Genomic DNA, 25,558 nt, shown 5'->3' on the forward strand with positions numbered 1-25,558 from the left:
AACGTCCGGGGTCCTTCTTAAAATGGGGGAAGGGGGGCTCCCACCCTCAGCCCAGGCAGGGGCCCAAAACGTATGCCCGGGTCCCCGCACCTCCTTGCGTCCCCGCGACTCGCTTTCCCCTCCCCGCCCCTCTCTCGGCACCCCGCCCCCCCCCCCTCAGCCCTCAGCGCCCAGCTCCGAGGCTCCGGAGTCGCTGGCTGAGTGCACCCGTCAAGGTGCCCGGTCTCTCGCCATCCATTCGCCAACAGCACGTCGCCAGGGTCCCTTCCCCACACCAAACGCCCCAGCTGCCCGAGGCTGAGGCCGGCTCTTCTTTCTCCTTGGCCTGGGATGCCCACCACGGGCGGGGTCCGTCGCCACTGAGTCCGGAGCCCGGCGCCACCCACGTGTCCCAGAGCGCCGCGCCTGGCCGGCGCAAACCTCTCCAAGGCCACTGGCTTCTCGTCGCTGAAGCTGATTGCAGGCGAAACCCGCACGGGCCCGGGAGCTGCGCGCGGGTCACGAGCGGCACGTGCGGTTTCTCGGCGCTTCGCCGCAGGGTGCGGGTGCCCGCAGAGCCAGCAAGCGAGCGAGGGCCGGAGGAGGAAGGGTGGGCGCGCGGGAGCCACGCGGTGGCGCGGGCGGCGGGACTGCAGTGCCACCTCTCCCGAGAAAGCCCACACACTCACACGCCCGCGCGCGCAAGCACCTACACACCGTGGGCATCGGGAAGCCGAGCCATCGAGAGGCTTTGAGTGCCTGACGCGTTTCAGCGATGGCTTCTGCCCTCAACAGCAAAATTCACGCTCTCGGGACTTGCCCGGGCTCCAAAGCCGTTGCCGGAGGTGGCGCCGACTGGAGAATGGACTGTGATCCCGAGATGCACGTGAAAATGTGCAAGAAGATCGCCCAGCTCACCAAGGTAACGTGATGTGTGTGTGTGTGTGTGTGTGTGTGTGTGTGTGTGTGTGTGTGTGTGTGTGTGTGTGTGTGTGTGTGTGTGTGTGTGTGTGTGTGTTTCCTTGCGGGCTCTGCTCAAGTGATAGTGCCTGGAATGTTGTGATTTCATTCATCGCCGTACTTTACAGGCGGGGAGGAGGTCATGTGGGCTATTTAAACATTTGATTCATTTGTTGAGCGCCAACAGCTTGCGTGTCACCGTAGTAAACCTGGAAGGCAGCCCAGGGGACTTACTATCAAACTGGGTACAGAGCATAAATGGGGAAGTGAACGATTCACCATTTAATTACTGGATTACAAAGGACCTCAGGAGGTCAGCCCCTCCATCTCCCTACCTCATCCCAGAGCCCTGATTGAACCTCCAGGAACTGTGATGTCTTCCTTATGAAGACCAGCAAGAAGATGGACACCCTGTCCTTTGTTAGCCCCCTGCAGCTTCCCAATTAGGAGCTCCTTGTGGTAGGTTCCCCTCCTGTGCCTGTTGTGTAGACGGAAAACAACATCCCTCTCTGTCTTTTATACAAGGTCCCGAGTGCCTGAATTTAGCTAGTTGCCTTGGGGTTTCCTTTCGATCTCATAATAATTACTCCTGATAACATGCCTGCTAGTGGAACGTCCGGTCCAGGTTCTGAGTATGGGACATACTCTCTTCCCCAGCTATCTTCCTCCCACTTCCCACACCCACTTTTTTGTGGGATCACAGGCATTTTCCTCCCTGACTATTTTGCCAGAAGGAAGAGAGCACAGTGACCTGGAATTGGACACCAGCTGCCTTCTCCTATCCCTCCCATTAACTTCTCCACATTTTTTGCAAATGAGCCTGTATCCAAACAGTGATCTCTCTCTCTTTTTTTTTTTTTTTTTTTGCGGTACGCGGGCCTCTCACTGCTGTGGCCTCTCCCGTTGTGGAGCACAGGCCCGGACGCGCAGGCTCCGCGGCCATGGCTCACGGGCCCAGCCGCTCTGCAGCATGTGGGATCTTCCCGGACCGGGGCACGAACCCGTGTCCCCGGCATCGGCAAGCGGACTCTCAACCACTGTGCCACCAGGGAAGCCCAAACAGTGATCTCTTTAGTCAAGGATGGAAACGGGGGAATGGAGATACTCCTTGGAGGCCTTGGCATGTGCTGCTTGGCACCACTGATCTAATCTGGAGTCATCCAAATAGTGACATCGACCCAAAAAGGTATTGATTTGAGGCGCTGGGCACAGTATAAGGCATCTTCATCTTCAAAGAACCTAAAATATTTTTGGAGAAATAAGGTTGGAGAGAAACCTAAAAGACACTGCTCTGTAATCAGTTGCTACATTGGATGTTTCAAGTTGTGAGTGCTATAGAAGTAGAAACAAAGGATAAGTCATTATGGGTAAGAACATTTAGGAGAGACTTTATGGAAGAGATGAACCCTGAACTCAGTTTGAATTTATGAAGTGCCTACTGTGTGCCAGGTGCTGTGCTCAATATTGATGGCATAAAACTGAGTAAGATAGGAACCCTGCCCTTGTGATGAGACAAATGCATAAACAGATCATTTCAATATAATGTGGTAATGGTAGTCATTCTGCCCATTAATATTGATATTTTGGCACAATTATTATGTGCCAAGCACTGAAGGATACGGCAGTGAAGAAAGCAGCCATGATCCCTAGTGCATAGTAGGCAGTGTTTCTCAAAGTATATTCTGCATTAGAAATCACAGTTGATTCTTATTATGTAGGGCCCCTCTTTACCATTTTTCATGCTAATTGTTTAAATTAGGCATTTTTAATATTGATATTGATATGCCACCTTTCTTTTGGCTACCTTTTATATGTGATATTTTCCATCTCTTTATATTTAATCTTTCTGTAAGTTTTATTTTAGTTGTATCTCTGATAGGTGAATTTAATCCATGTGCGTTTACTGTGATAACTAACATATTGGGACTTATTCTTCCATCATATTTTGTGTTTTTCGTTTACCATCCTGGATTAGTTAAATGATCTATATTCCCTCATTTTCCACTGCTGGTTTGAGCGCTTCTGGCATTATTCCTATTCTTCTCAGCCTTGTCTTTTATTTTTCCACATACTTTTTTTTTTTTTTTTTTTTGCGGTACGCGGGCCTCTCACTGTTGTGGCCTCTCCTGTTGCGCAGCACAGGCTCCGGACGCGCAGGCTCAGTGGCCATGGCTCACGGGCCCAGCCGCTCCGCAGCATGTGGGATCTTCCCGGACTGGGGCACGAATCCGTGTCCCCTGCATCAGCAGGCGGACTCTCAACCACTGCGTCACCAGGGAAACCCCTCCACATACGTATTTAACTATAGTTTTTCTAACAAAGTTATCACATTATTCTTTCTCCCTACAAAAGAGCTTTGCATACTTTACCCATTTAACAGCCCTCCCCTTTCCCATCTTGTCATTGTTGTCTAAAGTTTTTTACCTTTTAAAATTTACAATCGTTTTTATACTTGAGTTCATTAAATTTACTGACATTTCACCAATTCTTCTACTCCCTATTTTTTTCTTGAATCCACAGCCTTCTCTTTCGGTTCACTTTTCTTCTAGCTGAAGTTCATCATTTAATAGTTCTTTCCGTAGGGGTCTTGGTGGGGTAAGAAATTCTTTGTATATTTGAAAATGTCTGTATTTTGCCCTCACTGTTGGATGGTTGTTTACTTGGGTATAAAATTCTAGTGATGGGACTTCCCTGGTGGTGCAGTGGTTAAGAATCCGCCTGCCAATGCAGGGGACATGGGGTCAATCCCTGGTCCGGGAAGATCCCCCCACATGCTGTGGAGCAACTAAACCCGTGCGCCTCAACTACTGAGCCTGTGCTCTAGAGACTGCGCATGCCACACAATGCCCGCACACCTAGAGCCCGTGCTCTGCAAGAGAAGCCACCACAATGAGAAGCACATGCACCCCAATGAAGAGTAGCCCCCGCTTGCTGCAACTAGAGAAAGCCCACGCACAGCAATGAAGGCCCAACACACCCCAAAATAAATAAATAAAATAAATAAATTAAAAAAAATTTCTAGTGAACAGCTGTTTTCTCATAGCACAGTGTTGATAGTGTTCTATTGTCTTCAGATACTAATTGCTGCTGGTAAAAATCCTACTGCCAATCAAATTTTCATTCCTTTGTAGATAATCTGCCTTTTCTATTGGTAGCATTTGTGTATGTGTATTTTGACGTTTCGCAGTTTCATTAGAACTCTCTAGTTGGTAGTGAATGTACTTTCTATTGAAGACTCAGGTGCTCTCTTTAATTCTGGAAAATTATCAATGATTTTGTGTTCAGATATTGTTTCTCTGTCATTGCCTCCATTCAGTTTTCTGTAACTGCCATTAGGTGAGTTAAGGTCGCCTCTCCATCCATATCCTAAAATGTTATTAAAGATCTTTTTGTCTCTATTGTATCCTGGTGAATTCCTTAATCCTGTCTTCCTATTTCCCAATCCTCTAAATAATATGTCCAATCCAGAGTTTTTCCCATCTTTTAAGTTTTATTTATTTTTAACATTTATTTATTTATTTATTTTTGTCTGTGTTGGGTCTTCGTTGCTGCACGCGGGCTTTCTCTAGTTCTGGAGAACTGGGGCTACTCTCTGTTGCGGTGTGCGAGCTTCTCATTGTGGTGGCTTCTCTTGTTGCAGAGCACGGGCTCTAGGGGAATGGGCTTCAGTAGTTGTGGCATGCAGGCTCAGTAGTTGTGGCTCGTGGGCTCTAGAGCACAGGCTCAGTAGTTGTGGCGCACGGGCTTAGTTGCTCTGAGGCATGTGGGATCTTCCTGGACCAGGGATCGAACATTTGTCCCCTGCATTGGCAGGCAGATTCTTAACCACTGCGCCACCAGGGAAGCCCCATCTATTAAGTTTTAGAATTACATTTTTCATTTCTAAGATTGCTGTTCTTGCTTCCTTTCCGTCTGATTTTGATAACTTCTTAATTTTTATAGCTTTATTGAAGTATAATTTACATACCATAAAATTCATCTAAACATACAATTCACCATCTTTTAGTAAATCTACAGAGTTGCTGCTCCATAACCATAATCCAGTTTTAGGACATTTCTATCACCATCCTTTGTATCCATTTGTAGTCAGTCCCTGTTCCTACCCCAATGCCAGGCAACCACTGATCTACTTTCTGTCTTCATAAATTTATCCTTTCCATTTATATCAGTGAAACGATAATTTCCATCTGGCTTTTTTCACTTAGTTGCTAAATCTCAGCATCATGTTTTTGAGGTTCATCAATTGTTGTAGCATATGTCATTCATTCATTCCCTTTTATTACTCAGTAGTATCCCATTGTATGGATACACCATTTTCTGATGATCACATTCCCCAGTTAATAGGCACTTGGATTGTTTCCACCCTGGGGCTATTATGAATCACGCTGCTACAGACATTACATTCCTGCGCACACATTTTTGTTACTCTTGGGTAACAAAATTACTCTTGGGAATGGGATTGTTGGGTTGTATAGTAAATTTATGTTTGACTTTCTAAGAAACTGCCAGATGACTTTCCGAAGTGACTGTACCATCTTACATTTTCCAGCCTACTTTTCCAGGAGGATCAAGTACCACCCCAGGCACCCAGTTCTCAAATACAGTGAAGTGCACGTCTCCCTTTCTTCCTCTGTGCACTCACTTCCCTCTGATATTTCCTCTCCTGAAATGACTTCATCTCTATACGTTGAATTCTACTTATCTTTTAAGTCTCACTTCCCCCAAGAAAAATCTTTGAAAAAAATCTCACTTTTGTAATTAATCATGTATTCATTAATCACTAATTGTATACTCGTTATTTCTTTCTTATTAATCTGTTTTTCCAGAAGTTTGTACAATGTCTGCCACATAGTAGACCCTCAGTAAGCTTGTTAAATTTAAAGTTTCTGCCTACGGATTTGGTTAATATTTCTTTCATCATGCTTATCCATCTGATATTATAGTTGATTTGTATATAGTATGTCCCTTAAGATAATAAGCTCCTTAATTTATTCACAATCCTTTGCACCTGGTAAACACTCATTATGTGGGGTTTTGGGGGGGTTGTTTTTTATATTTATTTTTGGCTGTGTTGGGTCTTTGTTGCTGCACACAGGCTTTCTCTAGTTGCGGTGAGTGGGGACTACTCTTCGTTGTGGTGCGCGGGCTTCTCATTGCTGTGGCTTTTCTTGTTGCAGAGCATGGGCTCTAGGCACGTGGGCTCAGTAGTTGTGGCTCGTGGCCTCTAGAGCGCAGGCTCAGTAGCTGTGGCGCACAGGTTTAGTTGCTCTGCGCCATGTGGGATCTTCCCAGACTAGGGCTCGAGCCCGTGTCCCCTGCATTGGCAGGCAGATTCTCAACCACTGCGCCACTAGGGGCGCCCTCATTATGTGTTAGTGTAGCAAATAAATATTCATTTACACGGTGGTCCAAAGTCCAGGATACACATTAAAATCACCTGGAGAGATTTTAAAAACACACCAGTGAGACGATAACTAAATGCAGTGCCTGATCCTAGACTGGGTTGTATCCTGGAGGTAAAAATGCTACAAGGAGATGATTGGGTCAGTTGACAAATTGAATATGATGATAGAGAAAATTAAAGTATTCGTATTAATGTTAAAGCTCCTGGCGTTGACAAGTATACCATGGCTGTGCAAGAAAAATATCCTATTCTAAGAAAATGTACCTTGAACTTATTTTTAAGGAGGTGAGTGTGATGTCTTACTCTCAAAGAATTTTATTTTATAAATAAAATAGAGAAAATAAAAATAGAGAGCAAATGATAAAACAAATGGGACAGAATGTTAAGAATAGGTGAATCTAGGTAAATGGTATGTGATGTTCTTTGTACTATTCTTTTTCTGGCAGTTTTTTTCCTAAGTTTGAAATTATTTCTAAATAAAAGTTAGAAACAAACAAAAGGAATACAATGCCCCGGGCTCCATCTCAGAAGGAGAGAAGAGAGAGGTGACAGGCAGTGCTATTTTCTGAAGCCCCTTAAGATCTCTAATGTTCACATATTGTTGAGAACCACCAGTTTAGAACAACTAAAGGTTTAAACAGTAGAGTGGGCACAGAGGAGTTAACTGGGAGAACAGGAGGTTCCAAATCCATTTCCCCTTAAAGTCTGTGAGATGCTTTGGTCTTGAAAGCATCAGGCATGTTTGCCCAGCCCTGTCCCTGGGCCCGTTCAGCCAGTCCCTGCTTTTGCACCTGCCCAGAAATCTCCAGCTGATTTTTCCTTTTGTAGGTCTCTCCACATCCTCATATCCAGAAGCGTTAGCATCCCTCATACCCAGAGATTCCCCAATTCCCATTTTCAAGGTGGAGTGGCGTGTCTTGCTCCCCAAATACAAGTTTAGCCAAGACCCTTTTATATTAGAACATGAAAATGAGTGGGAAAGCACTTGTTCCCTCTCCATAAAGCCTCCCTTGAACTGAAGGCTGACTCTTGGGAGCCCAGCCCACAAGCATGACTCCATATACCCGTGGGACAACCTCTCATCTGGAGCAGTTTGAGGAAAAGTACCCAGGAGGCAATGAGAGTCCTCTTAGTGCCAGAAGCTGCCAAGCTGAAAGTATAAGAAGTAAGATAACCCCGACAGACCCTCTCCGTCACCCTTCATAAATGATCTCTTCCAGGATCTCGGAAGACCCTATAAGGGCTACGGTGGAATCAAGTGCCTGCAACTTCTGCACATTAGTGACGCCTTATGATTCCCTAGTATTTGTGTCCTTTGCACAGCCTTTGACATACTTACTCATACTGTGTGCACAGCAGTTCTGCATGGCAAGGAGACGAGCACCATCTCTAATTGAGAGAATTAATATCTGAGACCCAAGAAAGGGCCAGTATTCTTGCCTGACATCACATTAGGATGCAGTGACAGAACCAGGGCATCCAGAACCCGGTGTTAGGTGTGTGTGTGAGGGTGATGCTTCTTCCCTGGTCATCCTTGTGTTTCCGTAACCTCTCTCAATCATCTTTAGTGCTCTTTCCCAGGTGAGGGAAAATGTAGATCTAAGCAGTGAGGCTGAGGGCCGGAGCTGGGTCTGCAGAGCTCTTTCCTCTTTCTCCCTTGTTTCTTATGGAGTGATCTGCCCATAGAAGCACACATTCTCCTCTGTGAGCCGTGCCGTCGATTTTACAGGGGTAGGTGTGGTTCCGGGAGGAAGAAATGCCCTGGCCCAGTATTGTGACTAGGTGGGTAAATATCAGGAATGCAGCCTGCCCGTGGGTATGTCACATTCTTTAATATTATATCGGTAATGTGTTATTTTGGTCTCAAAACAGCCTCACGCCTTGGTCTTGTATTTCAATTAGTTCATTGGAGAAGAAGGATTTTGTTTATTGGGCTTTCCTAAAGACCCACCACACCGATCTTAGGATGAATTCCGTTTTGAGGAATTTGGTAAAGTGTTATAGTAAAAACGAATTCTGTCACTGGGAGAGCATCCTCACCTGAGAGCAGGGGACCTTTGAGTTGCAGTGTAGCACTTATTTGTAGATCCTTCCTTCCTTCCTTCCTTCCGTGGGAGATTCTGGAGGTCAGAGTCACCACTCCCAGCACAGTAGCACAACCAGACCAAGCGAACTGTGTCTCCCCAAGTTCCAGAACCTTACCAAGGTCTATGGAGACACATTAGCGGGGACAGTCATATTGGATGTTGAGGGGAGATAGTGGATTGTTTAGGGATGGGGTAGGGGGACTGCTGTTATGGAGAATAGACCCTGAGTATAAAATCAGAAATATTAAGGAAAATAATTATAATTTCTACTCCAGGTTATCTTTTAAATGAATTTAAACTTGATTTATCTCTAGAGGGGTACTTCTTACTCTTATTTATATTAATAAATATAAAAGAAAATTAAATGTGAATAAAAATGAGGTCACCTGGAGACCTAACAATTTGGGGGTTACTCTTGGAACGCTCTTACTCGTGATCCCTGGATGGCTGATATCAGCTAAAATGCTGTCTCTTCAGAGAGACTTTTCTGACTTTCCAATACAAAGGGGCCAACCTGCTTTATCTGTAATTGAGAAAAATAGTCCTTTCTTCCTTGGTGATTTGTTGTGAGGGTTCACTAACTTAAGCAATGTAAGTGGAGCATCTCACCCGGCGGAGGGACTATTGTAAGCCTGATGGATGTTGCTTTCCCTTCTCTTGCTGAGCTAGAAGAATTGCAGAGGGGCAGGACCACTGCCCAGTTGTCAAAACCGGCAACTAGGAACAAAGACAGGCCTTCTCTGGACTGGGAGGCCAGGGCAGTGTCCTGGGCAGTAGGAGTGACGCTTACTGCCACACGAGTCCTCAGCAGCAGGCTGCCACTTGAGCCCTGTGTTTTTATGGCTTGAAGTTGTGGAAGTTTCATTGCACCCACTGACTCCCTTAGTTTCTCTGAAAATGCCCTCCTGCCTGCAGGAGGCTGCGTAGGGACAGATGTTTAAACAGTTCCATACCAGTTTGCTTTAGGATTCTAGATTTGAAAACTGCAGATCTGTTTTAACAGGCCCTCTCTGTTGGAATCTTTTAATTTAACAAAGTGCCGCATAGGGTGTACAGACAGCTATCTCACAGAAATCTTTTTGCCATCAAACAGGATGAAGTACACCTTAAATTGGGTGTCTTTGAACCCTACTAAGATGCCTCTACTTTTGCGTAACCATTCTGATCTCTGCACTTCTCCCCGGCCTTGCTCCAATCCTTTCTCCACACAGCAGCCAGAGTGATACTAAAATTGAATCATGCCCTCCTACACTGCTGTAGAATGTTGCAGCTGCTTTGCAAAACAGTCTGGTGATTCCTCAAGTAATTAACAGAGAGTTATCATATGAGCCAGAAATTCCATGCCTGGGTATAAACCCAAGAGAAATTAACTTGTACACAGTATTCAGAGCAACATTATTCATAATAGCCAAAAAGCCAGAAATAAATGAAATGTCCATCAACCGAAGACTGGATAAATAAAATATGGTACAAAGTACAATGGGGGTAGTGACTGAGGGATGCAAGGTTTCTCTTTGAGTCATGAGAATATTCTTCAGTTGACTCTAGTGATAGTGACACAACTCTGTGAATATACTGAAAGCCATTGAATTGTACAGTTTAAATGGGTGAATTGTATGGTCTCAAGAATGATATCTCAGTTAAGCTGTTAACATTTAAAGAAACGAAGACAAACTGAATTTTCTCTTGTTTGAATCCAGTTCTGAAGCAAGTCCTGATGACTTTACCCCATAAACGCAATGAGTCAGTCCACCTCCCTTCCGCATTTCTGCCTCCGCCCTAGTCCAAGCCTCCTTCCCCTCTGGCTTCCAACCCCTGCTGCGGCCTCCTCGTGGTCTACCCTTGCCCCCGCTCACAGCGGCAAGAATTATCTTATACAGTATAAACCAGAGCATGCCATTCTTCCGTTTAGAACCCACAAATGGCTTCTCATTTCACTTGGAATAAAATGGGTTCACCTAAAGTAAATTCTTTAATATGGTCCCTTGAGGTGGCTGCTGTCTACTTCTCAGCATCATCTCCTTGGCCACACTGGCCTTCTTTCAGGCTTTCAGATGTGCCAGGCTTTTGCCACCTGGAGCCTTTGTCCTCGTGGTTTCTTCAGCCTGCTCCTGGCTTGGTTCAGATGTCTTCAGGGAGGGCCTCCTTGCTCACCTAGACCATGAGATTTCCTCAGCTGCATCTGCTGTTTCCATTTTTTTCCTCTATCTGTTAATCTATTTATGGCCTTCTCTTCCCCACTAAGGAAGTTCCTTGAGGGCAGAAATTTCTGTCTGCTCTGTTCTCTCCTATACCCCCTGGTGCCTAGAACAGTGCCTGGTTAGTGATCGGTGCCCAGCAAGTGTTCGTTGATGGACTAAATGAACAAAACCCTTCCTGGACCTCCGGCGGCTCCTAGGATAAAATAGCACATTTCAAACACAGCCTAGGTACAGTCGTCTTATGGGAGAGTGGGAAGGCTCCTTTCTCAAGGCCAGAACTCAGGAGGTGCTAGCATCTAATTTCTAGTTTTCTGAGCACAATGGAGAACTGGCATATCTGACAAATAAGTGGACATCCCCCATGCCCTCCCAGGCCAACATCTGACTTAGTCACTCCCAGCACCTGACCACAGACACAGGGTTGGACCAAACTTGGTGCCTCCATGTGGTCAGATCCACATTCCTTCAGAACACTAGAATTACGAGGTAGAATAAAAACAACGGTGACCAATCATACACAGAAATCACAACCATTTTAGAAAAATCAAGAATACAGAGAAGCAAAAAGAAAGAGATTTTAAAGTATCCCCAAACCCATAATAACTACAGTGATACAATAACTAATACCATTTTTTGCAGCGCCTACTATCTGATTTCTCATACAAATATAGACATGTGATTTTTAAAAAGAGTTATATCACACATAACTATTGTGTTAGCTGGGTTTTTTCCCCTTCACGGTAAATCTAGAACCCTTTAACACAATTTTTAATGGTTGTGTCAATAGTCCATTGCATAAATGTTGCATAATTCAACTTCTTTCATTTATGACACACTTACTGAGTGCCTTTTATGTGCCAGGTAAAATCCCTTATCTCATGGACCTTACAGAGAGAAGTAGAAAGGACCTCTCAAATACAATAGAAGCCCTCCTATTCACTGTCATGTGAGCATTTTGAATAATTGAAAATGAAAACTATAAAAGAAAAAAACCTAACATACATAACTTTTTTAACTTAAAACAGGTGTCAGCACTGCGTTCCAGTGGGCAGGTGCAAACAGTTGTTAATTAAGGAAGGGAGGGGATGCAAGACAAGGGAGGAACAGTCAAGAGAAACAATAGTACAGCCTTGGGGCAGGGTCCTGGTTCCCATCAAGGGATACACACAACAATATCTTGGAGCTGTTTTGCAGAAACTGAAACCTCCACAAGGTGGGAGAAGTTAACTGTGTGCTGCCCACAAGCAAGTAGACCCAAGACTTTTTGGAGACAGAAGGTTGATGATATTGACTCCCACTTACCTCACCACCAACCGATCAGAAGAATGTCCACCAGCTGATCATGCCCTCTTTGAACCATTACTATAACACTTCTCGCTGTACCCTACAGGTTGGGATACACAGTTCTGAGGGCATTAGCTTGCTGTGGCCCCTTTTGCCTGGCAAAGCAATGAAACTATTATTTTCTACTTCACCCAAAATTTAAAAAAAAAAAGTGTCAGCAAACCATATCCCAGGCCAAATCAGTCCGCTGCCCATTTTTATATGGATTGTGAGTCAAGGATGGTTTTTACATTTTGAAAAAAAATACAAAATAAGACCAATATTTGGTGAAACGTGAAAAGTACATGAAATTCAAATTTAGTGTCCAAAATAAAGTTTTATTGGGACACAGCCATGCACGTTCACTTAGAGATTGTCTCGGGTAGCTTTTGTGCTAAAATGGCAGATTTGAAACATTGTGACAGAGACTGACTAAAGCCTAAAATAATTACTGCCTGGCCCTTTACAGAAAAAAAGTGTGAGGATCTCTAATTAAAACATGTGGGTGGGGCTTCCCTGGTGGCACAGTGGTTGAGAGTCCGCCTGCCGATGCAGGGGACACGGGTTCGTGCCCCGGTCCAGGAAGATTCCACATGCCGTGGAGTGGCTGGGCCCGTGCGCCTTGACCGCTGAGCCTGCGCGTCCGGAGCCTGTGCTCTGCAACGGGAGAGGCCACAACAGTGAGAGGCCCGCAGACCGCAAAAAAAAAAAAAAAAACCAAAAACATGTGGGTGAACACTCATTCACTAATCATTTCATGTGAGGCTCAGTTTCAATTCTTTGGGACGGCCTGCTGATTGACATTTACCTTATTTGTCTTGTATAAACTACAGCTATAGTTAGAGTGACCTTTTAATTAATCATCCAAACTGAGACACTTCTGAGAATTAAAGGGGGCACTAAACCTATTTATTTAAAAAAAGTAAATAGGTTTCAGGTGTACAGCATTATAATTCAACATCTGTGTACACTACCAAGTGATCACACCACAAGTGTAGTTGCCATCCATCACCATACAGTTGACCCCCTTCACCCTTTCACCCGCCTCCAACCCTCTTCCCCCGGTAACCACTAATCTGTTCTCTGTGCCTGTGAGTTTGCTTTTGTTTTATTTTGTTTGTTTTTGTTTTTTTAGATTCCACATGTGAGTGAAATCATACAGTATTTGTTTTTCTCCATCTGACTTATTTCACTTAACGTAATACCTTCAGGGTCCATCCATGTTGTCCCAAGTGGCAGGATTTCATTCTTTATTATGGCTGAATAGTATTCCACTGTGTGTGTGTGTGTGTGTGTGTGTGTGTGTGTGTGTGTGTGTATCCATCTTCTTTATCCATTCATTCATTTATGGACACTTAGGTTGTTTCTATATCTTGGCTATTGTAAACAATGCTGCAGTGAACATCGGGGTGCATATATCTTTTCAGATTAATGTTTTCATGTTCTTCAGATAAATACCCAGAAGTGGAATAGCTGGGTCATGTGGTAGTTCTGTTCTTAATTTTTTGAGGAATCTCATACTGTTTTCCACAGTGGCTGCACCAGTTTACAGTCCCACCAACAGTGGGTTCCCTTTTCTCCACATCCTCACCAATATTTATTTCTTGTCTATTCAATAATAGCCATTCTAACAGGTGTGAGATGATATCTCATTGTGATTTTGATTTCCCTAGTAATTAGCGATGGCGAACATCTTTCCATGTGCCTGTTGGCTACCTGTATGTCTTCCTTGGAAAAATGTCTATTCAGAGCCTCTGCTCATTTTTAAAATCAGGTTTTTTTTGGTTGTTGAGTTGTATGAGTTCTTTATGTATTTTGGATATTAATCCCGTATCAGGTATATGATTTGCAATTATCTTCTCCCATTCAGTAGGTTGCCTTTTCATTTTGATGTTGATTTCCTTTGCTGTGCAGAAGCTCTTTAGTGTGATGTAGTTCCATTTGCTTATTTTTGGCTTTTGTTTCCCTTGCCTTTAGAGTCACATCCACAAAAACATCACTAAGGTCCATGTTAATGAGGTTATCGCCTATGTTTTCTTCTAGGAATTTTATGGTTTCAGGTCTTACATTCAAGGTTTTAATCTATTTTGACTTAATTTTTGTGTATGGTGTAAGATAATATCTAGTCTCATTCTTTTGCATGTGGCTGTCCAGTTTCCCCAACACCATTTATTGAAGAGACTGTCCTTTCTCAACTATGTATTCTTTGCTCCTTTGTTGTAAATTAATTGTCTATATATGTATGGATTTATTTATGGGCTCTCAATTCTGTTCCATTGATCTGTATGTCTGTTTTTGTGACAGTACCGTATGTTTTGATTACTATAGCTTTGTAGTATAGTTTGAAATCAGGGCGTGTGTTACCTCCAGCTTTGTTCTTCTTTCTCAAGTTTGTTTTGCTATTTGGGATCTTTTGTGCTTCCGTACAAATTTTACAATTATTTGTTGTAGCTCTGTGCAATATGCCATTGGAATTTTGACAGGGATTGCATTGAATCTGTAGTTTGCTTTGGATAGATTGGACATTTTAACAATGTTAATTCTTTCAATCCATGAACATGGAATATCTTTCCATTTATTTGTCTTCAATTTCTTTTGTGAATGTCTTATAGTTTTCAGTGTACAAGTCTTTCACCTCTGTGGTTAAATTTATCCCTATGCATCAATTTATCCCTATGCATCAAAGAGGTATTTTATTCTCTTTGATGCAACTGTGAATGGAATCATTTTCTTAATTTCTGTTTCTGTTAGTTCATTATTAGTGTACAGAAAGCTATAGATTTCTGTATATTGACTTTGTATCCTGAGACTATACTGAATTCATTTATTCTAACAGTTCTAACAGTTCTATACTGAATTCATTTATTCTAAAACTGTTCTAACAGTTTTTTGATGGAGTCTTTAGGGTTTTCTATAGGTAACATCGTGTCATCTGCAAATAATGACAGTTTTTTTCCTCCCTTTCTTATTTGGATGCCTTTTATTCCTTTTTCTTTCCTAATTGCTAATGGCTACGTTGAATAAAAGTGGCAAGAGTGGGCATCCTTGTCTTGTTCCTGATCGTAGAGGAAAAACTGAAAGCTTTCCACCATTGATAAAGTTCTGTTCGTTTAAACCACAAGTTTGTAGTGACTTGTTATAGTAGCCATGGGAATTGGGTCCATTGGCTAACTTTCACAATATCCTCTTCATCATTACCAAAGACTTCTTCCTTCTCAGACCTTTGTGAGGTTCTTGCCTCTGATAATTGTCAGAATCAACTAGTGAGCATTTTTAACAAAAATTGAGACCAGTGCATTAAAACCTTTGGGTGGGGCTCAGGCAATTATGCGTTTTAAAAGCTCCACTGGTGACTGTGACTTTAGCCTGACTCTAAAATCACTGCAACGGGTCCTTGGCCTTTGGTCTATATAATATGTCCAGGTCTGTTGCCTGGCCCTGGACTTGCTCTGTCTGGTGCAGAGAGACTGTGTGTTTGTCTTATTTCTTCTGCTTCTCTAGGAGCTCTTTAGGCCAGTGCTGTTCAAATGTTAGTATTAAACACAAATGGCTAGGCCCACCTGCAACATTTCTTATTCATTTGATCTTGGGTGAGGCCTGAGAATTTGCATTTTAAACAAGCTCAGGTGATGTTGTGGACTACAGTTTGAGAAAGCCTTTAGGATCATCAGGGCTCTCTCTTTTGCCTTCCTCATATTTGAACTTCCAGAAGCTTCTAGCATAGTGTCCTGCTCTCAATAATAATAATAGGGGCTGAATTACTTAGAACTGTGAAACCCTTGATGACAAGGACCTTGCATTATACCTTTTAAATATATCTTTAGCACCTCCATTAATGCCAGGACACAGGGGGTGACAGTAGGAGACATATTAAACGGTGGGTGCACCAGCAAATCTCCCATCTATAAGGGATGTTAATGCATCTCTGGGTGCCATCACATCACAAGAAATGCAGAAGGATGCCAAAATGGCAAAAAAAAAGACCCTGAAGAGAGATATTGTGCACACCTCAGTGGCTGTTTCCAGTTTAGGTGTGACTTGGAAGAGGTTGTGAAATAATGAGGAGTACAATAAAATGCTTTGTGAAGGAGGACACCACTGGTTAACCTCAAGGCTTCAGTTTTGCTGAGTAAATATGCAGGTTTGGGGCTAGAGCTGAATTGCTCCAGACAGTAAAAGAAAGATTAATCTCCCCTCAGCAGTTCTGCTCCATCCTTTTCCTCATGTTGCATTCAGTCTCTTAAATAGGCATTGACCAATTGCAGGTTTGAAGGAATGATAGATGTTAACCTGCTAGTTTACCCACGTGTCTTGGTCTAGCTTTGCAGTCTGCTGATGATTTTGTTATGATTAGGATTACAGAAGCATTTGTGGGTAGAGTAAGGATCATGCAGATAGGATGTGGTGGGTGGGTTGCGTGAGGAGTGATAGCTTCATATTTTGAAGACAAAGTTTATTTAGATCATAGTTTTGGTTAAGCCAAACTAATTTCAAGGAAGTGAAAAAGAAGCTGTCACTGGTTTTCATCTATTTTCTTCCCAGGGTGCTCTGCCCAGGGTGCTCTGCCCTTGAGAAGCATACCCCTCAAACATCTGCTTTTCCTTGCACTTGCAAGCTCATTAATGGCCGTTTCCCAGAGAGAGACCCAGAAATAGCCAATTCCATTAAAAGGCTTATCATTAAGTACAATACAGCTCTTTATGTGGGAGGATGGCCTCTGAATAAGAGTCCATTAGGGCTGTGGGCTAGAAAAATGGGTCAGCTTTTTTTTAAGGGAGAAATTAATTCAGCAAGCAAGAGCCAGAAATACTGTGACATTCATCCTGTACAGCTTTTCCTCTTCACGCTGCCAAAGTGCGTCTGTCCAGACCTGCTATTCCTGTCCTCAGGCCCCTGGAGCAGGGCCCATTTGTCCTGAGGAAGCCAGTGAATTGTATGGTGACAGCCTAAATAAACATGAGCAAGGAGATCAGAACTGAGTATAGGGGGTGTGTGTGTGTGCGTGTGTGTGTGCGCGCGTGCGCATGTGAGCACACACACCCTGAATATAATCTAAACCAAGAAAACAAAAGTTAATCAGTAACTTATTCGCTGACCTCTTTCCCCTTTGCTAGGTCCTAATGTCAGTTTCATGAGAGATGGCTCATAGCCAAGTCCATGTGGTGCTGTCCCCAGAGAAGAGCTGAAAAAAAGAAGCTTGTTTCCAGTATAGGAGGCAAATGCTTGAAAGGACAGTCCAGTGTCCAGTCTCCTCCTGCTAACTTAGGCAAGCTGATTCACAGGGCGTGGTGGGCCCTTGGTAGCTGCGGTCAACAGGCGGAGGAAGAACTAGAGCTGAACAAGTGGGAGCTGGGGAATAAGCATCCTGTTGAGAGTAGCCAGGGACACAGTGTCCAAGAAGTACAGAAAACACAGGAGTGAATCAGGCACATATCTGCAGTGGGAGAGCTGGTCAGCTGTGTGGGCCAGGACAGTGAAGGATTCCAGAAGGTGGATGATTCAGAATTCAGAAGAGCTGCGAGTCAGAAGTGGATGTTCTGCCCAAATTCAGCAGGATGCCCTGCTAGTAGGTTATGGACATGAAGACTCAACTCTACAGAAGGAGGGAATTGGCAGAGTGGCAGGTTCTGGGCAAACAACATAGAAAATTTAACAAACTTGTAAGACATTCAAGGAGGAGATGTCTTGTAGGACATTTGTCGTCTAGTTGTGCTAGATTGGATTTTGCATTATTGTTCAGTAAATATTCACTCACTCTTATTGCCCTCCCCTACCCAAAGAGCAGAGAGTCTGTCCTCATCCCATCCATGATGGGCTTCTTGAGATTTGCTTTGGTCTGTGGAATGTTAGAGAGTGTGAACACAGGCAGAGGCCTTAAATATGCTCGTGCAATTTGGTGATCACCATGAGAAAAGCATGTGCTGATTGGCCTCTGCCCCTACAGCCTAGTGCTAGTAAGCAGACCCGAATCCAGCTCACAGCCTCAAGCCAAGCCCAGACAATACAAGACCTGAAATGCAGGGCAGATCCACTCAGCCAAGCCCAACCACGGTTACCCTACATGAGAATAAATGCTTCTTGTTGTAAGTCATTGAGTTTTGGGGGTAGTTTGTTATGCAGCATTATTGTGGGCAGTCCCTGACTAAGACAGAAGGGCTAGAACTCAGAAAAGATATCTCAACTAGAGATGCAGTTTTAGGAATTATCAACTCCTAGGGGTTAGTCCATTTATTTGTTTATTTACTCATTCACTCAGCAAATATTTGGTATGAGCTGATTCTAGGCTGGGTACTTATTCATTGATATGGAGGAGATTGTCCAAGATCCTCATGGAAATAGGTCTCTTGGCATCTTTCCCAGGGAGAATTTGCCACGTAAGAAAATGCTGTCAAAAACAGAACATTGGGGATTGCTAGCCCATGAAAGAGAGTCTGAGAAAGAGCCTTCTGAGAGGTACCAGGAGACACAGGTGAGGGTGGTGTTTCATCTGGGAGAAGAAGCCTTCAAGAGGGAGCATTGACTGGTGGTTGGTGCAAAGAGGGAAGATGGGTTGAGGCCTAAAAAAATGTCATTATGAATAGTCATTGGTGGCCTGGGTGTCTTTAGAGTGATGGGCCAGGGTTGGGAGAGCCTGGTGCTGAGAGCCATGTGTCGGCTTCTGTATTAGTCAGCTTGGGCTGACATAACAAAATGCCAAAGATCCCATGACTTAAACATCAGAAATTTATCTTCTCACAGCTCTGGAGGCTTGAAGTTCAAGATCAAGGTGCCGATAGTGTTGGTTTTTGGTGAGGGGTCTCTTCCTGGCTTGTAGACAGCATCCTCTCACTCTGTCCCCACATGGCCTTTCCTCTGCACACATGTGGAAGGAAAGAGATCTATGGTGTCTCTTCCTCTTTTTATAAAACACCAGTCCTATCAGATTAGGATACCACCCTTATGACCTAATTTAACCTTAATTACCTCCTTAATTGCCCTCTCTCCAAATACAGTCATATTGAGGGTTAGGGCTTCAACACAGGAATTTGGGAGGGAACACAATTTAGTCCATAACAGCATCAGGAGACTTGGTTCTGTTTCCAGCCTTACCACTGCCTAGGCCACCCCTTGAACTTTCCCCAGGACTCCCTATCATGATCTAAAAGGCATAGCAGCCACCTTACCTACCTGCCTCAAGGTTGCTGCAAGGAGAAAGTGAAATAAATTCCTTGTATCTCTGGGGCAAGTCAGGGGTACAGTCAAGGTTTACTTAGTTGCAAAAGGGATCCTGGATAACCACCCCTACCAAATTCTATCCTCCCTTTCGCTGTGGGTCCTGGATGGGCATCTGTTTTCGTGTTGGCTTTTCATGCCTCTTCGCTGCTGCTGCTAGTTGCCTTCTCCATCTGTCCTCCTTGGGAAGAGAGGCTCCTCAGAATTTGTATATGAATTCTTTATGAACTGAGCATGTCATGAAATTCTGAGATGTTTACAGGGCACAATGTGATGCGGGGAAAGAGCCCTAGCTATGCAGTCAGCCAGGCCTGGATTCACATCACAGGCCTGCCACAGACTGTCTGGAGCCTTAGAAAGTTATCTAACAGATTCCTTAGATTCCTCACCTGACGAATATTGGAAGGAGTGCCCACCTTTGTGTGTAGAGATGGCAACTAAATGACATAGTAAATGGATGAAAAACACACCAGTGAATGGATGAAAATTTTCATGGCTTAACTTTAAGAACCTAGATGCCTGGTATCCAACTTTGAGCTGCTTGCTGAGCTATGATGCTGTGCAGTGTGACACCCCTCCCAACGATGCAGGCTAGTCCTACCCCTGTAGAGATGGTCCTTGGGAAAGTAAAGGTGTCCAGGCAGTGTCCACCACTTGGCAATGTCTGCAGAGGCAGGACAGCACATCAGGGCAGTGAGCTGATCCCTAAAGAGAATGAGTCCAGTGGAAGCAAGGATGTGGAGCTAGAGGAGACTGGGAGAAACAAAAGCCAGTCCCATGAAAACCCAAAAGGTTGATGGTGCTGAATGTTTACTGGAGGTTCAAGTCACATTTCCTTTGAATCTCAAGGACAGGAAAGGATGCAAGCAACCTGTGTCCATCAACAGATGAGTCGATAAAGAAGATGTGGTATATATGTGTGGTATATATATATGTGGTACACACACACACACACACACACACACACACACACACACAGGGAATATTACTCGGCCATAAAAAGGATGAAATTCTGCCATTTGCAACAGTATGGATGGACCTAGAGGGTATTATGCTTAGTGAAATAAGTCAGACAGAGATAGTCAAATACTTTATGTTATCACTTATTTGTGGAATCTAAAAAATAAAACAAACAAATGAATAAAACAAAACAGAAGCAGACTCACAGATATAGAGAACAAACTAGTATTATCAGTGGGGAGAGGGAAGAGAGGAAGGGCAAGATAGCAGTAGGGGATTAAAAGACACAAACTACTATATATAAAATAAATAAACTACAAGGATAGATTGTACAGCTCAGGGAATATAGCCAATATCTTATAATAAATTTAAATGGAGTATAATCTATTAAAATACACTATTTGTACACCCGAAACTAATATAATATCATAAATCAACTATACTTCAATAAAAAAAGGATAGGATAGGGCTTCCCTGGTGGCGCAGTGGTTGAGAGTCCGCCTGCCGATGCAGGGGACACGGGTTCGTGCCCCAGTCCGGGAAGATCCCACGTGCCGTGGAGCGGCTGGGCCCATGAGCCATGGCCGCTGAGCCTGTGCATCCGGAGCCTGTGCTCCACAACGGGAGAGGCCACAACAGTGATAGGCCTGCGTACCGCAAAAAAAAAAAAAAAAAAAAGGATAGGATAGGATGCCCAAACTGATGTGAGGCTTATATTGCCTCTGAGGAAAGATAGACTGAGTTTAGTCACAGCTTCAGAAGTTTGCTCTGTAAATCACCTCCAATGCCTTGGTGGTTGTGGTACTTAACAGTTCATAGTGCTGCAGAAGATCTGTGTCATCTGCACATTTCAAGTATATTTACCCCAGAAGGTGTTAGAACTCAGTTGAATTCATTCATTCCTTCCCATATTTCCAATGTGTCTAAAACTATCTCCTCTCTATAACACAGAACAGCAGTGACCAATTTCATGGCAACGTTTTTGAAGGTAGAGCTTGGTGTGGAACCTTGGCAGTTTTATGAAATATTTCACACATATAAAAATGCATAATACCTATATGGAAGGTACAAAGAATAATGATAAAATAAGCACATGTATTTACTATTCAGCTAAAGCAACAAGACATTATCAATTACTGTGTCCCTCCCTAACCGTATTTCTTCTCCTCCCCAGAGGTAACCACTGACCAAACTTTTGTATTTGTCAATTCTCTTGCTTCTCGTTAGGGTTTGCTACATTTCTCTAAACACTAGTAAACAATATTTGGGTTTTCTCTTTTATAAGATTTTTATATAAATGATATATTCTTCTGGAACTTGTATTATTACTTAATATTGAGAGTTTCATTTTTAAAAAGGATAAACTGAGTTTAAATGCATTGTTGTTACACCTGGGGGAGTTCTGAATAGGCCAAAAGAGGCTGAGCCACTTTTTCTCCACCTTTTTCTAGTTTTTCTAGTTTTCTAGTTTTATTCCCCTTTGTATTAGGCTTACTTGACTTTTTTACTCCGTTAAATCAGGTAAAGCATCTGAGCGGAGAGAAAATGAAGTCCAGCAGCGCCACCAGCATGCAGCGTAGGGAGCCACAGAAAGGAGGAGGGTGTCGTTGTGATCCCTGAGCTGTGCACAGCTGTCGCTCAGGCACCTCCTCCCACTAAATGCCATTTAACGGCCCCCGAGAATCTTATTTATCACCCCTTTCGCTTCCCTGTGGGAGTACCCTCACTTATGCAATAAAAATGACAAGTCACCCTCTGCAGATGCTTTCAACAGGCACTAGAGGTCAAAGCCGTCTCTTCCTCTTGCCTTGGAAAAAATGGTACCTGTCACATTTCTGAAACAGATACAAAAACAAAGAAACCCAGCCTTCGAAATTATCTTCACAACAGACAGCTCCTTGGCTACAGAGAGGCAGCTCTCTGGCTTGTTGGTTCTAGGATGCACGCTCCCATACTGAAACCAATTATGGGCTATTTGAAATATCAGTCAAACATACTGCAGTCACCGATACTGAATGAATGATCACTAATGGCTAAACTGACGCTAAGATCATCATGAGATAGTGCAGCTTCTAAAAGTATATAGCCTAAGTCTCTTTTTTTTAAATATCCTGGCCTTCCTCTTTTATTTTTTTAAATTTTTGCTTTATTTATTTACTTATTTATTTTTGGCTGCATTGGGTCTTCATTGCTGCCCACGGGCTTTCTCTAGTTGTGGACAACACGGGCTACTATTCGTTGCGGTCCCCGGGCTTCTCATTGTGGTGGCTTCTCGTTGCAGAGCGCAGGCTCTAGGCACGCACAGGCTTCAGCAGTTGTGGCTCACGGGTTCCAGGCTCAGTAGTTGTGGCGCAAGGGCTCAGTTGCTCTGTGGCATGTGGGATCTTCCCAGACCAGGGCTCGAACCCGTGTCCCCTGCATTGAGAGGCGGATTCTTAACCACTGGAGCTAGCGATGACCTGGAGATGATTTAGTCATTCTCCCAGTTCACACACTAGAGACTAGGGAAGCTAAGGGGCTTCTCCGAGGTCACACAGCTGGTTAGTAGCAGGGGAGGGTTAGTTGGAGGGAGATCATTAGTTTTGGTTTTGGTGTGTTGAGTTTGGAGGTCCTGTGAGACATCCCAGTCAGGTGTCAAGGAAATAGTTGGATATTTTTGATGGTCCTTTAGGAGAGAGGTCAGGGTTTGAGTTATAGATTTGAGGGTGGACAATGTTGAACATTTCACTCACACATATTTCAACCCTGATTCTGATGTGTGCTGCAGAGGCTAGAAAGCTTAGAATTATATTTCTCAGAATTCCTTACTGCTGGATTTCTTGATGTGATTCTGGCGATACCAATCATGTGCTCCCCAACAAGACATTTATTGTCATTTTATATAAATTTTGCCATGAAAATTTTAAGTATTGATATGTACAACATTTCAGTGTACTGTTTCCCTGTTGCCCAGTTTTCAAAAATGACTAACATATGTTAACTTTGCCTCCTTTGGACCCATATCTGCTCCCTACTTCTGTATTATTTTAAAGCAATCTCAGAAGTATTTCATCCATAAATATTTAAGTGTCTATCTTTGGAAGATAAGTATTCTTTTTTTATACCATATCCTTAATACCATTATCACACTGAAAAAATTAACAGTAAATCCTCAGTATCACAAAATATCTGTTCTGTTCACATTTCACCCATGTTTTCTTCTAGTAGTTGTATTGTTTCATAGTGTTGTCTGATAAAATTTTTACAATTTTCTTTTCAAATCGGGATTCAAATAAGGATTTATATATTGCAGCTCAACTGGTTGATATGTCTTTTAGGTTTCTCTTTTTTTTTTTTTTTTGCGGTACGCGGGCCTCTCACTGTTGTGGCCTCTCCCTTTGCGGAGCACAGGCTCCGGACGCGCAGGCTCAGCGGCCATGGCTCACGGGCCTAGCCGCTCCGCGGCATGTGGGATCTTCCCGGACCGGGGCATGAACCTGTGTCCCCTGCATCGGCAGGCGGACTCTCAACCACTGAGCCACCAGGGAAGCCCATCTCATTGTAGTTTTGATTGCATTTCTCTAATGATGAGTGATGTTGAGCATCCTTTCATGTGTTTGTTGGCAATCTGTATGTCTTCTTTGAAGAAATGTATATTAGGTCTTCTGCCCATATTTGGATTGGGTTGTTTTGGTTTTTTCATATTGAGCTGCATGAGCTGCTTGTCAGTTTTTAAAGGCCTCCAGGGAGTGACAGCCAAAACGCTCTCTGGGCAGCCAATCCCAGCATTTAATAACCTCTTCTGAATTACATGATTGTATAAATTATTGACAGCAAGAGAGCGGGCTTTAGTAAGTGGGAAAATTGCCTTATTTTTAAAATAATGCTGTGTTCCATTTAAATACATATATGAGCTTTTTATTTGAGTAAAATATACATACAGAGCAGTTTTAAAATCCTGTTTTAATAAAACTTGGTCCTAAAATTTCAAGCTGACTTATTTATTCCTAAAACATTTTTGAATTCCATTTTGTGCTAGGACCTGGGTTAGGAATAACCTGATGGGACCCCTGGTAGATTAGGAGACAGATTCTGATGGGTGTGACATAACAGAGGGGTGAAGAGGAACCCACAGGAGGGACCCCAGTGGAGTGGGTGGGGAAGGATGAAACGTCAGGGTAGGGATCAAACAGGTGTGAGAGGAAACAGCACCAAAAGCCCAGCTACCAAAGTTGAAAGGACATTTTGGTTTTGCAGACTGAAGGACGAGCAAGCAAATTAAAACCCTGTGAGCAAATTAGGCGTAGCTGCTCCCTTCAAGGGCAAATCGCTGAGGTTAAGAGAGGAACTCAGGAGTCGGTCACACTACCTGCCAGTGGAAAAAAGCGTGCATTGCTTTCATTTTCACTGTTCTTTTAATTTTAACAAGTGCAGCTCTCTCGGATTCGGTATAGGCCAAAGCTTTTTTGCAGTGATACTAGATTTATGAGTGCGGTCCTATATCAGTTTGGGAATTCATCTGCAATTCTCATTTACATGCCTGACTTGTAGAAAGTGTCTTTATTTCTTTTTACTTTTATAACATTTACAAGTTTTATGTCATAGACAGTTGGGATACCCTGGGCATCCTCTTGAGGTGTAATTTTGGGGATGTCTGTGAAATGGAGCCACACTTAAAATGTGAATGTGGCCTGCTGAGATCTCCAGAGGTTCCTTTCCACTTTAAGAATGTGGCTCTCTGTGAGCAAAACAAACCCAAAAAGAGTTGTCGTTATTCATTTGTTCATCTATCTAGTTACCCACTGCCCCTCCATTCCCCTGTCCCATTCACTCACTCACCCACCCTCCCATCCATATTCTTCATCACTTTCTCACCCATGCAGCTTCTGCCCAGCCCCTCCTCCATCTGTCTGCCCTTCTCCCCACTTTCCTATCCATTTACTCACCCATCCATCCATGTCAGAAATGGGTTCGAAATCTCTCTTGAAACTCCACTTCCCAAACCCTTGTTCTTTCTCTTGTACTGCGATGCTCTCCTCCCAGCAAGGTACGGTGGCACTAGTTCCATCAGCCTCTAGCTCCCCCAGTTACTGGTATTGGACACCTCCAGGCTCAGTTCTGCCCACTCTGAGCTAGGAAACACAGAGCCAGCCATTGTGTGTCAAGAGCTTCTGTTACTTTCCATGGTGGCCTTGGAAGTCATCTACTTCCCTGAGCTCCTGGCCTCTGAGGAACAGCTTCCATCCCACTATTCCTCTACCTTTCTGGACCTGCTTGCCTGGTTCTGTAGGGTCAGAATCAGCTCTCCAGACTCCCTGATTTCACCACATCTCTTAGGTACTGTGTTTGGGGCTCCCAGATAGCCAGTTAGGATGCAATTGTGGAAGACACAACAGTCTTAAAAGTTTAGAGGTATGTTATCTCACATAACAAGAAGTCAGGAGGTAGAGCCT

General features: G+C 43.6%; 1 protein-coding gene across 1 annotated transcript in view; it reads left to right on the top strand.

The window, feature by feature from the left end:
• Positions 1-488: 488 nt before the first annotated feature.
• The window catches only part of FAM184B (family with sequence similarity 184 member B), a 114,182-nt gene continuing 89,112 nt past the window's right edge, over positions 489-25,558 (top strand). The window contains exon 1 of the mRNA XM_060148454.1: positions 489-901. Coding sequence (XP_060004437.1) covers positions 755-901 — 147 coding nt within the window. The 5' untranslated portion in view covers positions 489-754. The remainder of the gene's footprint in view (positions 902-25,558) is intronic.

The sequence above is a fragment of the Lagenorhynchus albirostris genome, chromosome 4 (assembly GCF_949774975.1).
Source record: "Lagenorhynchus albirostris chromosome 4, mLagAlb1.1, whole genome shotgun sequence".
In the NCBI taxonomy this organism is placed as follows: domain Eukaryota; kingdom Metazoa; phylum Chordata; class Mammalia; order Artiodactyla; family Delphinidae; genus Lagenorhynchus; species Lagenorhynchus albirostris.